General features: G+C 53.7%; 1 protein-coding gene across 2 annotated transcripts in view; it reads right to left on the minus strand.

Annotated features, from left to right (window-relative positions):
* Positions 1–357: 357 nt before the first annotated feature.
* Positions 358–12,754, minus strand: part of CTBP2 (C-terminal binding protein 2) — a 49,140-nt gene continuing 36,743 nt past the window's right edge. The window contains exons 1-9 of one of the 2 annotated variants that reach the window (XM_032190731.1): positions 11,734–12,062; positions 8,241–8,395; positions 7,335–7,479; positions 5,194–5,400; positions 4,417–4,631; positions 3,955–4,085; positions 3,332–3,459; positions 2,609–2,726; positions 358–1,307 (exon numbers count right to left, since the gene is read on the minus strand). In XM_032190731.1, the coding sequence (XP_032046622.1) occupies positions 1,127–1,307; positions 2,609–2,726; positions 3,332–3,459; positions 3,955–4,085; positions 4,417–4,631; positions 5,194–5,400; positions 7,335–7,479; positions 8,241–8,378 (1,263 nt within the window). In that variant the 5' untranslated portion in view covers positions 8,379–8,395; positions 11,734–12,062 and the 3' untranslated portion in view covers positions 358–1,126. Of the gene's footprint in view, positions 1,308–2,608; positions 2,727–3,331; positions 3,460–3,954; positions 4,086–4,416; positions 4,632–5,193; positions 5,401–7,334; positions 7,480–8,240; positions 8,396–11,733; positions 12,063–12,754 lie in introns of those variants that run through there. The other variant, XM_032190730.1, reaches the window with a different exon arrangement.

The following is a 12,754-nucleotide window of genomic DNA, read 5'->3' on the forward strand; positions in this document are numbered from 1 at the left end:
ATAACATGTAACTAGTTGATACAAATCTAATAGGATTTGTTAAAATCAGTCACAGCTAATAACACGTTTTGAAGTGTTCTTGTATAAAATAGCACGTGAAGAAAAGAAGACTTTTATCCATGTCTAAAAAAGTGGGTTTTGTTCATAGACAGTCTGACAAGTTACCATAAAAAGTGTTTCCTGAGACATAAGGAAATGCAACATTATTCTTGAACCCTTTCCAGCTCAAGACTTTTCCACTTGATAAAATAGCTGCAGATTTAAAACTGAGAAAATATATTTGAGTACAAATAGTGTGTGAAACGTAATAATACTTTCTTCTTTTTTTTTAATATATTTTTTTATGTTTTTTTTATGTTTTTTTTTTTTTTTCCTTGCATCATTGCAGGGCGTAGGCGGATGCACAGCTACTTTATTCAGTGTAGGGGCAGAGAAGAGCCTGGCCGTTGGGTTTTTTTTTTTTTCGGGATTTTGGGGCCCTCCCAGCCAAATTCTCTCTGGAGAATTTTGGGCACACGTCGCCGGCCCCGGGGGACCCCGAAACGGATCCGAGCTGATTTTTCTTCTGCTCCTGAGCCGGTATCGCTGCCTCCTGTTAGGAGAGGTGACCGGGTGCGAGAGTAAGGAAAGGGCTGAAGCCACATAATGGTTTCCTCTTAAATTTCTATGTTAACTCGGTAAGGATTGCTCGCTGCAATTGTTTGGAGACAGGTGCAGAAGCCCTGCTCTTCCCAAGGAATCGAGGGGAGAAAAAAATCGATTTTTATTTCATGTGATTGATGCACAGATGAAGGAAACTGAACACACAATAACAGAAGCCGATCATTAATGTCTCACGTCCTAGGTTTCAGCGCTGCAGTAAGCGGGTGACTTCTCCAGGGCTTCTCCCCAGGCCTGACTGCTGTCGCTGGGTCCTTAACACTGGAACATCAATGATGCATCTGTCCAAAATCAACATTACAAATTCCGTATCAAATTCTTTTTTTGTTTTGTTTTGTTTTGTTTTGTTTTTCAGTCCGTGTATAACTTCTTTTCCAATGTCTCTTGGTCCCAAGTTTATTGAGTGGTTTGTTTTTTGTTTTTGTTTTTGTTTTTGTTTTTGTTTTTTTTTGTTTTAAATTAGCTGCTATTGCTCGTTGGGATGTTCCCTGTTGTCCCCGTGTTTCGTGGGCTGGTTCGGCGACGGAGCTTGCGAGGGGTGCGCCACGGTGGGCAGGTTGTGGGTGACGGGGATGCCGCCGGGAATGATGCCCTCCATGGCCGCTGGGATGCCTCCCGGCGCGACGCTCACCATCCCGGGGGGGTACCTGGCGGGGGGACACAGAGAGGCAGGGTTTGTCACGGCCCCGATGACCCAGCGAGCCCGACAGAGACCACGGAGGGCAGGGGAGCAGAGAGGTGCCACCTTTCTGCCAGCATTGGCAGGGGCAGCGTTGCTATTTCTCATTTCATGCACATGACCCAGCTCCCTGATCCTTCCCTTTGTGCAAAACTATCACCGATCGTGGCAATAAACGCTGGCACTGTCACCTACGCGGCGCTACCCTCGAGCAGCACGGCTGGAGGCGTGGTGCCGAAGCCCAAAGTAGGGATTTGCTGCAACCAAACACTGGTTGTGTGTGCTTTGGTTTGGTTTTAACCCCTGAGCAAGCTGCAACCAAATCCCTGGCGTGTTCGAGGGCAGGCATCACTCGCTGAGCCGATGCACTTCATGCTCTGAAAGGGGAGGGAATGGGTTTTGTTTCTGTAGATCCCTGTAACAATCCCCAAATACCCCAGTGACAGAGGGGACACGAGGACGATGCCAGCACAGTGGATATTGCCACTAATTCCCGAGGTACTTCAATGCCGTCGGGTTGTCCCAGCCCACGTGGCATTGTTTCCCTGAACTCCACAGGCTTAATCCTAAAATTACACACCCGAGCTGTGATCTCATGGGCACGGCAATAGCTTGGTGTGGTGAACTGCACCAGGAGGCAAATATTTCTGCCAGGCAGCTGAAGGGAAAGGAACCAACAGGTACAACAACCACTTGCAGTGGGCAGCCATGCATCATTTTGCAGGGTGCTGCTGCTCTTCTGTTCTGCAAGCCCTAAAAGATGCAGCCCTGATCCTACAGCGAGTGTGGCTGAGCCCACGTCCCCTGGGCCAGAGCCAGCGCTTCCTAGAAGAGCTGAATGAACTGAAATCCTAATCCCTGAAAGGGAACTTCCTCGTCTCAGTGTTATTTAAAGGCTGTTTGAACACAAACCATGTGCTTTAAGAGCACACGGAGCTGAGAGCGCTTTTCCGGAGAAGCTGTGCTTGTTCCCCCTGAGCTGGGGCAACCTCTGGTGTCCTGGCCGTAGATGGGCACAGATTTCCTTAAATTTAACCAAACAAACCCGGACAGAGGAGCTGATCAAAGCTGCAGTTGTTTTTTTTGGCGTGTTAGGTTAAGTCTTGCTTGGTCTGGGAGCCCTGGCACTCGTGCAGGTGCCACGCATGGGGCTGCTGTCCCACCACCATCAGGATCAGCATCAGGAAAGGTTTCCCCCCCAAAAAAATGTACCCCAGTAGGGGAACCCCTGTGCCGGGCAGGCTGGGGCCGTCCTTTTCTCCATCTTACCTGTATGTGGCACCATTGAGCTCCGGATGGATTGCTTGCTGATCTATTACTGACCACGGCGCCGTCGTGACAAAGAATTCCTTGTTGACGCAGTTCCGTAGGCTTTCTGGGATGCGCCCTGCAGTGGGACGAAAGGGAAGCAAGGGTCAGGAACGTCCTGGTTTTGTTGCCCTACAAGAAGCTCCGATTCTTTCATTTCACTCTCTTTGTTGGTGTGAAGGAGGAGAAAAGAATGCCAGGCCAGCCAGGCGTGGAGCTACGCCACCCACATTAATGATGGGACAATTTTTAGGGCAAGAGAAATGCTGGAGTATGGCGAGCATCATCTTGGGGCAAGCTCTGTTCTGGCAGGGTTTGGACGCAGATGGTTTCACTGCTTTGGGGTTTATGGCTGGCATGTAGCCTTACAGGGCCTGCACATCTTTCGACAGCAGCTTCTCAGGGCTTTGGGGTTAGTGCCACCGAAAGGGGCAGCAACTCCTGCACCGCTGTCCTCCTCCTCCCAGTCATGGTGGCGGCCTTTGCCGTGCTGCACGTGTGCGCCACTGATCAAAAACCCGAAACACACACAAAAAAAGGAACAGAAACATGCCCAAGCGGCAAAAAAAGTAAAGTTTGCTTTCTCAGTCTCGCACTGGGAAGAAACTCAGGGGCAGGACCCCACGGTCTGCAGGAGGGCGAAGCCCCAGCTGTGCCCCTCAGGCTCCTCCCGGGGCCGGGTACCTGTGATCGCGCGCCGGATTTCGGTGGCAGCAGCTTCCCTCATCTCTAGCGACGCCTGCTCGCTGTACCAGGCGGTGTGCGGGGTGCAGATGAGGTTCGGAGCATCTTTCAAGGGGCCTTGGGCAAAACTGTGCGCAGGGGAAGGAAAGAAAAAATGAATCGGTGTATAAAAAAGGAGAACGAAAGGTGTTAAGAGCGGTAAAAAGGTTTGAGGCCCGCCCCCGGCGTGTGCTGTGGCTGCTGGGCTGGAGCGAACCCACCGGAGGGGGATGGACTTTTTGGGGTTATCTCTTTGGGGGAGCACTTTTTATTAAAAATTGTTTCAGGAGGCACAAGGGCACCACCAGCACTACCCCATCCCGAGGAGCCGCACCCCCTTACAACCAACCCCTTCTTGGCTGTCGCTGAGCAGGGAGCTGCAGCCTGCGAGCAAAAACGCCCAAGGACACGGGAGCAGTAATTCTGCTCTCAGCAGCTCGCTTCTTGTTCCAAGCTCCCTGAAACCCCAAATATCCCTCACTGTGCCAGCCCACAGCCCGTGGATGCTGCGAGGAGCTGGTGCAGGGAAGGAAGGGAAGGAAAAAAGGGAAGGAAGGAAGGCAGGGGCACCACGAGGGCCTTACCTAAACGGTTCTGACTCGTGCACGTCGAGCGCAGCCCCTCGTATCCGTCCCTCCTTCAGGGCTTGAGTTAAGGCCTTCTCGTCCACCAGCCCCCCACGCGCCGTGTTCACCAGGAACGCGCCCTGCCGCATCTGGCGGCGCCGGGAGAGAGAGCAGTGAGATCTCTGTGCCCTGGACCTGCCCTGGGGGGCACCCCGGGGCTGTGCCCTCATCCCCTGCTCCTGCAAAACCCCTGGGGCTGCAGGCAGGGCCCCACTGTGGGGCACAGGGGTTTGGTGGCAAGGCCGGCGCGGGCTGGTGGCAGCAAACACCACCCGACCCCGCAGCCACGGAGCCAGGGAACGTGCTGCACCCCATAAACCCCACGGGACACGGGGACACCAGCAGTTTTTTGGGTAGCCCACGGGCTGGGGGGGCGCAGAAACCCAGCAGCAGCGCGTGTTTTGTGCCCGCCTTCGTTACCTGCTTAATCGTGAAGTCGTTGATCAGGTGGTGGTTGTGTTCGTTCAGGTTGCAGTGCAAGGAGACGCAGTCGCTCTGGTAGAGCAGGTCCTGGAGCGTGTAGACTCGCTGCACCCCCAGGGACCTCTCGATGCCATCCTGCAGGTACGGGTCGTAAAAGATCACGTTGAAGCCAAACGCCTTGGCTCGGACTGCAACCGCCTGGGCAGTGCGACCTGTGTGCGAGGGAAGGAGAGAGCTCACTGAGCCAGCCCCGGCTGCCACTGCCCTGCTTTGGGCACTGCAGGAAGAAATGCAGCCCGCTGAGGTGCTCTGTCCACCAGAACAAGCCAAAAAAAAAGAAGAGAAGAGTTCTTTCTTTCTTTTTTTTGGGCAATGTTTGGGGGTGGTTCATCTTCCAGCCTCTTGCTGAAGGATGTACACGTGGCCAAGACAGCCGGCACGGCCTGGGAGCACAGGTTCAGTACGACTGCGGTGCTGGGGCAGGCAAGCCGCACATCACCACATTGTAGTGCTGCTGGAGACCCCAAAAATGATGCTCTGGGGACAGGGACATCCCCCCAGATGCTCTGGGGACAGGGACTCCAACCGGTCCCTCACCCAACCCTCCTCCAGGGGCTCAGCCACGGCTTACAAGGCACAGCCCTTCCCCAAATATGACCAGAAAACATTCCCCCTGCGTTACCCAAACCCACCCCGGTGCTCCTGGTCTCCAAAACTTTAATTCCAGCCCATCCCATGGCACTAGAGCACCGCGGAGCCGCCCTGCCCACCTACCAAAGCCGATGAGGCCGAGCGTCTCCCCCCGGATGCGGGCGGCGCCGGAGGCCACCTCGCGGATCTGCTCCACGCTCTGCACCCGCGTGCCCTCCCGCAGCGCCTGGTACAGCCACGTGTTGCGCCGGTAGAGGTTGAGGACGTGGCACACGGTGGAGTCGGCCGTCTCCTCCACGGCGGCCGAGGGGATGTTGCAGACGGCGATGCCTGCAGGGGGACACAGCGCGGGGCACAGCCGTGGCTCAGGGGCAGCCCCGCACCTTGTTTGTTTTTTTTTTTTTCTTTTTAATCACATTTTAAACTAAATCCTTATTCTCGGTTAGTTTTATCCACCTTCAAAGCGAATTAAATCGTGCTGGCACGAGTCAGCCCTGTTCCACAAAAGGGCTGTTCAGCCATCCTGTTATTTCGGGACCAGCTACGGCAGAGGGAGAGGAGCGCTCAGGCGTGGTGGTGCGCCCTGTCGGCACTGCAGGGCCAGCTCCAGGCGTGGCGAGGCTTTCTGGCTCAACCAGAAAGAGCCAAAATAGTTGAGTAACCACGGCTGTTCGAAGCCTCTGACATCCCCAGGGTTCACAAATGAATTGGTGAAACGTGGCCATGGAGGCGCGAGGTGCTGTGGAAAGGTTTGGGGTGACCCTCACCACCACGGCACCAGCACGGCCTCGACCCTGATGCCAACACTTCTGTGGCAGCACCTGATGGCTCCCGGCAAGAAGCACAGGAGCACACACTCCTCGTGGTGCTGGGTTTTTTTTTGGGAGGTCCTTCCGAGGGGACGGCCACACTGGCACGGCTCTCCCAGCCTGGCACCGCGGCTGCCCCCGGGCACCGCGCTCCATAAGGGGGCTTTTGTTCCCTCGCCACAAAAGGGGCATTTTCAGCCAAAAAGGAGATAAAGAGAGATAAAGAGAGCAAATGGTTCAATTCTGGCACCGAACACTCGTTCTGGGGGCATTTCTCCTGGCTGTCTCCCCCGCAGCAGCCACCAGCGCATGCAGGTAGGTACGGGTCATCCATCGCCTGCACAGCTCGAGGGCCACCTCACGGAAAGCAATCCCAATTAAACTTTCCGCTACATTTGTGGGCAGTCATTACATTTCCTGCTCTAAACCGCATCATTTGGCCACCCAATTTGCTACGTGTAACAAGAAGGATTGTACCGCAGCATCCCATTATTTTATTCGCTGTATTTTTCGTTTCTTGATGTTCAGAGCCTCGGAACGCCGTTATAATGGATAATAACAATAAGAGTTAAAAACAGGGAGAAACCATTACACCGAGAAGACACCGTTCTCCTCCCGGAGAAGAATAATTCACTACGCTGAGAACTGCTTTTTTAGGAATGCCTATTTGAGACTCTTATCGCCATTATCCTTGTAGAGTGGCTCACGTGCAGTGCCTGTTATTCCGAACTTCCCCAGAGATCACCCTTAATACAAGATACCCTAAACACTACCGTGGGACTTCTGGATAGATGGAGCCTTTGGATCGGATGAGCAAAAAAAAGGTTGCTACAGCTGCTAGGATCACAGGTATTTATCACTAGGTGTCTGTAAGTCGGTGGCCCCAGCAATGCACCCTGCATTTTACCCGTTCCTGGGGCATCCTTAACAAGGTGGCACGGGAAGCAGCCAAGACCTAACACGCAGCCCCTGTCCCACACGAGGCCTTCCCAGCAGTAGGGGCATGACTCAAGGAACCCGATCGGATCAAGAGACTAAGCTTGCTAGGCAAAATTTAATAAAAAACCTTTCTTTCACCTTTTCTAGAGCTAAATCAATTCCCCTATGTCAATACCGGTGAGTCTGAGGGGCAAGTGGAGCTACAGGCAGCGCAGGAACAGAGGCCTCACGTGGGGGCAGTTTCAGCACGATACGACTCTAAACGATTCCTTCTAAAACTGCAGCATCTTGTTTAATTCATGGTCATGTTTTCTTGTCACAACACACTCCACACGCAAAATATTTAAGCTGCACCTTTCATTTCAGGGCCGAATCCACCCCGTTTGGGAGGTCCTGCCTGAACCTCCCTTTGGTTACCGCTCCCCCAGGGGGACCGGGGGCCACCGGTGCTGCTCTGAAACACTGGGAGGGATGTGGGGATGTGGGAGGGAGCCGGGGTGCAGGACCGAGACCTACCGAGCTCCCCCGCCGCTTTGATGTCGATGTTGTCGTAGCCGCTGCCTATTCGAACGATGACCCGCAGGGCCTTGAACTTCTCCAGGTCCTCTCGGGTCAGCGTGATGGTGTGGTACATCATGGCCCCCACGGCTTCGTTTAATACCTGGAACAAAGCAGGGAGATGTCAGGAGCCACCAGGACGCTCGCAGGGGACACGTGCGGCTCCTGGAAGCCAGGGACCTCCGGGATCAGGACTATTAGACAGTAAATCCCTAGGGATTTGGGAACGAACTGGATGGGCATCTGGACATAATGATGATCCATCCGGACAGGTAGGCAGAGGAAAAGATGCATGTTGCTCACCCAGATGTTTTTCCAGGCTCCTACCTATCAGAAACCTCTGGAAACCCAAGACCCAAATTCTCCAAGAGTTGCTCATCGATCGTTGGGTGCCTCATAAAGAGGCACCTTCCTTCCCCCAAAATGTAATATCTGAATAAATGAGGTTGGTTTTCGTTTTCTCTCCCAGCTCCTGGAATTGATTTCTGATCACCTCAGACCTCCCTGGAGCTACCTCAACGTGCACAGAGATAACTTGGACACGAGCACTTCCAGGAGCTGAGCTCCCCAGCAGCAGGGGAGGTGCAGGGCGCCGTGCGCTGCTGCGGCACCGAGCGAGCAGGCTTCAAAAACTACGACAAATATTAATGGTACTGAGGTCAGAAATCCCACGCTAAGAGATTCGGTGACTTTATGCTCCTAAAATAACCCCCGGCTGAGTTTTTATCTGCAGCACCCTGCGTCGATGCCGGCTGCTGACCCTCTCGAGGCGCAGCCTTGCGTGTTTTGTCCTCGAGAGGCACACGGGGCAGGACGAGGAGCGTGCCCGGCCCCCGCCGCCCACCCCAAGCAGCCCCCCGGTACCTTCTCGTGGATCTCCTGAGTTGATTGTGCATCACAGAACGCGACGGTGGCCAGGTCCTTCAGGATGGGCATCTCCACCGTGCAGTCCCTGCCATCCAGCAGTGCCACCAGGGGCCGGGGGTGCATGGGGCCGTTCATGATCTGAGGGCGGATACCTGCAGGCAGAAGGAGCACAGATTTTACACCTGATCTGTTTTTTTTTTTATTATTTTTTATTTTTTTTTACCATTTTGACCAGCTCAGAAAGACAAGCCTGAACAGACTCCCACTAAGCAAAACACCATTTATTTATTTATTTATTTTCTGTGGAAAAGCACAAAAAGAGCAGGGCGCCAACGACCCCATCCATCCCTGTATCCCATGGGATGCTCTGGGACGTGCAGCTGGAGCCCCACACACGGGGACAAACCCAGCGCAGACCCCACTCAATGCTTACCAAGCCTCCCCGTGGGCTGCTGCCTCGAGCAAATGTATATTCAGGTGTCTGCTCAGCTGTGCTGCTTTTTTTCCTCATTTTACAGCTCCACGTTGAGGCTGGGAACCGAATGAGAATCACCGAGGGCTGCAGGAAGCCCCATCTTTGTATCCTATTAACCGCTCAGCCGGGGATTAACAAGTTCATTTTTGGACAAGTCACTTTGACATTTTTGGGCCTCCTTTTACCACTCAGGAAGGTCGTTCGTTACGTTAGGATTGTAGGAACAGCTCAACTGTTTGGTGGTCATAGTTTTGGGGAAAAGCAGTAGTTTTGGGCACAACGGGTTTTACTTCTGCAGCCACAGCTTGAGCAGACCTGGCCTCAAGAGCTTGAGATTGGAAACCCCTCGCACACAGCACCACCCTCCTTAGCAAAACACACAAGAACTTTGCAGACTACTGGAAAAAAACTCTCTTTTTTTAAGCATAAAGGTGAAAATCCCGTGTTGTAGCTCGGCGTGCCATCCTTCACAGCAGAAGCAATAAATGACTTGAGCACATCGGGGCGAGGTAGCTCTCCCTCCATGCCACACCACCAAAGTCCCGATTTACCCCCCGTTGCAGTAAAATTGTTCATGATGTTGTTTGGCCAGGGAACCCACGGAGTTGTTTCCCCTATAGACAACCTCGCTGCTCCTTCCAAAACCGGAGACCCGTCATCAGCCAAAGAGGGTTTCTGGTCCGGGGCTGGGGTTTCTGGGGCGGGTCAGACGTCTCACAGGGAGCACTGCAGAACAAATGCTATTGTCTGCGGCGCTACGTGGGGCTGTTGGACTGAGGCAGGACGAGGTCGGGAGCGGGAGGCTCCTCTGGGGACGCTGCCAGGGGCTGGGGGTGCTCGGCTCCCCGCGGAGCACCGCAGCCTCCTGCCGAGCCCCGGCACAGCCCCACGTGCCCCGGGCATGACAGAGAGGGAAGGGAACTGATGAGAGCAGCATGGAGCTGCTGCTTTATTATTATTTATCTTTATTTTTAAGGGAAAGTTAAGTGTGCCTTTTTGTCCAGGATGCTGCTGGTGAAGAGAAGCCTCCGGAGCGTGCCAGCACCAAGAGCATCGCCCCGGGGCCACACGGGGTGGGAAGGAGCCACAAGGGGAAAAAACAACCCTGTAGGAACAGAGGGGTTCAGAGGGGTGAGCTTCACAGCCCCGCGTTCCTCTTGTACCGAACCAGTGTAAGAATAAAGAGCAGACCCACCCGGCAGAGCCAGGGGGGAAGATTTCCAGCGTCATGCATGAGCGTTTTTGGAGCGGGTCCCTCTCTCCGCCCTCCCCAGCGAGCTCCCCATCAGCACGCACTGGGAGCGGTGCGTCGTGTTTGCACGCCTTTCAGCCAGATGGGACTGCAGCCGTGTCAGCGGGCAGGGTGCAGCGCCGAGATGGTTTGGGTAACCGCGAGGAGCTCGCCGTAAGCAGATCAGCCAGAATAAAAAACACGCAGAGGGCTTACACAACCCGAAGCGAAGCGCTGCGCCCCGGCGGATTGTTTTCTCTGTCTAACAAGGAGGTGAATTATAACCCTGGCTTCAACACCTGCTAAAGGCAACGGTCTCCAGGACGTGGAGCATCACCTATCCGCCTCACGCTGAGATTATTCCAAAAAAAAAAAAGGGACAAGGTGGTGCTCTGGCAAGGTGCTGTGGTGGTGCCAGCCCCCAAAACAAGTTTTTTTTTTTTGCTGCCATTGCATGAGCTCCTCTGGAAGTGGACCGACACACACAGCTTTTCTTTTTTGAAGCAGCATCTGTGCCTTGGCTGCCCTTGCTCCTCTTCCTCACCGGGGCCGCTCGCTCCAGCTCGGCGGGGAAAGTTTGGGAAGGGAATGGCTGTGAGAAGGAGCGCACCACGCATGGCAAAACCACGTTTTAATTAAGACCACCGACAGGTTTGCAGCCTGGATCCCCCAATGTGGGGCTCCCGGCCCTACCCACAGCCTTCTCCCATGTGTGCTCCCCACAAAACCAGGCGAAACTTGCCTGCTTCTCCTCCTGCTCTGCGCCCGCTTCATTAACAACGAGGTATGCCTGGACCAGAAAGTAATTAAGCAGCCGGGCGCTCCCTCGCGATAAGGCAACGGGGCTGTTAACCCCTTGGGAGCCCATCCATGGGGCTGCTCAGCCCCTCCTGGGGCTGGGACACGCTCCTCTGGCCATATGGCCCCAAATTCGGCTGCTTCCCTGCCACCCTTGGCTGCCCGTGAAGCCCGAGGTCACCGCGAAGTTGCCGCCAGGGTTGCTCGATCCGCCTCTTCCCAGCGTTTTTGGCTCCCCGTGGACTCTCGCCAGCATTTTTGGCGGAGAGCTTTTTAAGGGAGAGGGAGAAGAGGAAGGGTTCATGGAAAAAAAACAACAAAACAAAAAAAAAAAAAAGAGAGAAGGAGAAGGAGAAGAAAGCTTTTGCAGTCACACTGGGAACTCAAACTCCACCCCGGCTCGCAGGCAGCGCCGCTTGTTGCACGCAGCCCGGCGCATAAAGTGCTTTTGTTTCATTTTTAATACACAAAGCCTGCTTGTCCTCTCCTGCCGCTCCTCCCCTTTGCCACCCACTTGTATCCGATTCCAATGGCACCCCTGCCAGCAGAATTAGGGAGTGCTCCCTGCTAAATGGCAGCCTTTGTGTGGCCGCGAGCCGGCTGGTACTATCTCACCGAAACAAAAGCAGAAGCCATTTGCCTAATTCTTATTAATCTCAGTTGCCTACGCCACGCAGCATTAAGGAAAAAGGAAATAAATAAAAAAAAAAAAGGAAAAGCGAGCGTTAAACACGTTCCCTTGCAGTATATAAAAGTGCATCGAGAAGCGATGCCGGCCATCGGCCGAACCGCTCATTCACCACCAAGCAGCTACAGTTTTACAGGCAGCTACACACTTTATTAAACAAGCAGAAAAGAAACAGGAAATTTCCCCTTGCCTGGAAAATGTTGCCTCCACATTCTTCTTCTTATTAAAAACCACACATGGCAGTGGAGGAGGAGGGAGGGAGGAGGAGGGGGGGGACCCACACACGAGAAAATACTACCACTTTGCAGTGCGTCGACTCTCCTTGCGTCTACGAGGGGGTATCTTCAAACAGGCGGTCCCACGGCCCACAGCTGCAACATCTCAAGACAAATGTCTCTTTGAACGCGGAGGGAAAAGAAAAGGCTTTTGTCCTGAGCCACAGAAGAATGGTCTGAAATTGCTAGAGGAGTTACAGTCACCTCCGTGCGGCTCCCAACTCTTCAGAGCACTCCCTCCAGACTTTGCCGAAGCTTTTAACTAATCATCGTTCTTTCCCAGCCCTTGAATAAAATCATGTGAGTGCCAGCCAAAAAATCTTATGCTATGCACACTAAAGGGTTTGTATATGTCACAGTTTCTTTTCCCCCTTCCACTCCCCTCCTCCTATTGACTTGCACATACGTCTTTTTTTTTTTTTTCCCCCTAGTTGTCTCGAATGGATTTAATCTGTGCCATGCTGCGTTTTATGTTTGTTTGGGTTTTATTTTTTTTTTTTTTGAAACTTAAAAATGAAACATGATTTTCCACACTGAGCGCATTGAACGAGGCTCCGGGAACAGGCTGGTAGCCTTCAGCAGCAGCAAAAAAAGGAGCACAAAGCGCGGGGGGAGGCGAGCCCATGGGGATCTCACCCAGCGCCCATGAGCGAAGGGCCAAATCCTTTTGTCCTGCGTGTGCCATCCACGGGGTAACGAGGGGTGGAAGGGCATTGACGGAGGGATCCAGGCGGCCCTTCTGTGAGCTACCTTGGATCCTGCAACCCAATTTTCAGGCACAGATCCCCAAACCCAAACTAGACAGCTGCTGGCACACTGGTGGCACTGGCTGACACGTTTCACCTGGGACACACACAGTACTTGGGGAAATCCACCAGCAAGGAGCTCCACCTGCACCCAGATGTATTTTTTCCACCCTAATCCATGGAAACCCTCCCGAAGATCCCACCAGCACAGCCCCAGGTCCATGCGTCGGCCTCCACGAGCTCAGTCCTGAAACAGGAGGCTGGGTGGGCAGCAAGGGCAGAGCTTCCCAAAGAAAGG

The sequence above is a fragment of the Aythya fuligula genome, chromosome 7 (assembly GCF_009819795.1).
Source record: "Aythya fuligula isolate bAytFul2 chromosome 7, bAytFul2.pri, whole genome shotgun sequence".
NCBI lineage: Eukaryota > Metazoa > Chordata > Aves > Anseriformes > Anatidae > Aythya > Aythya fuligula.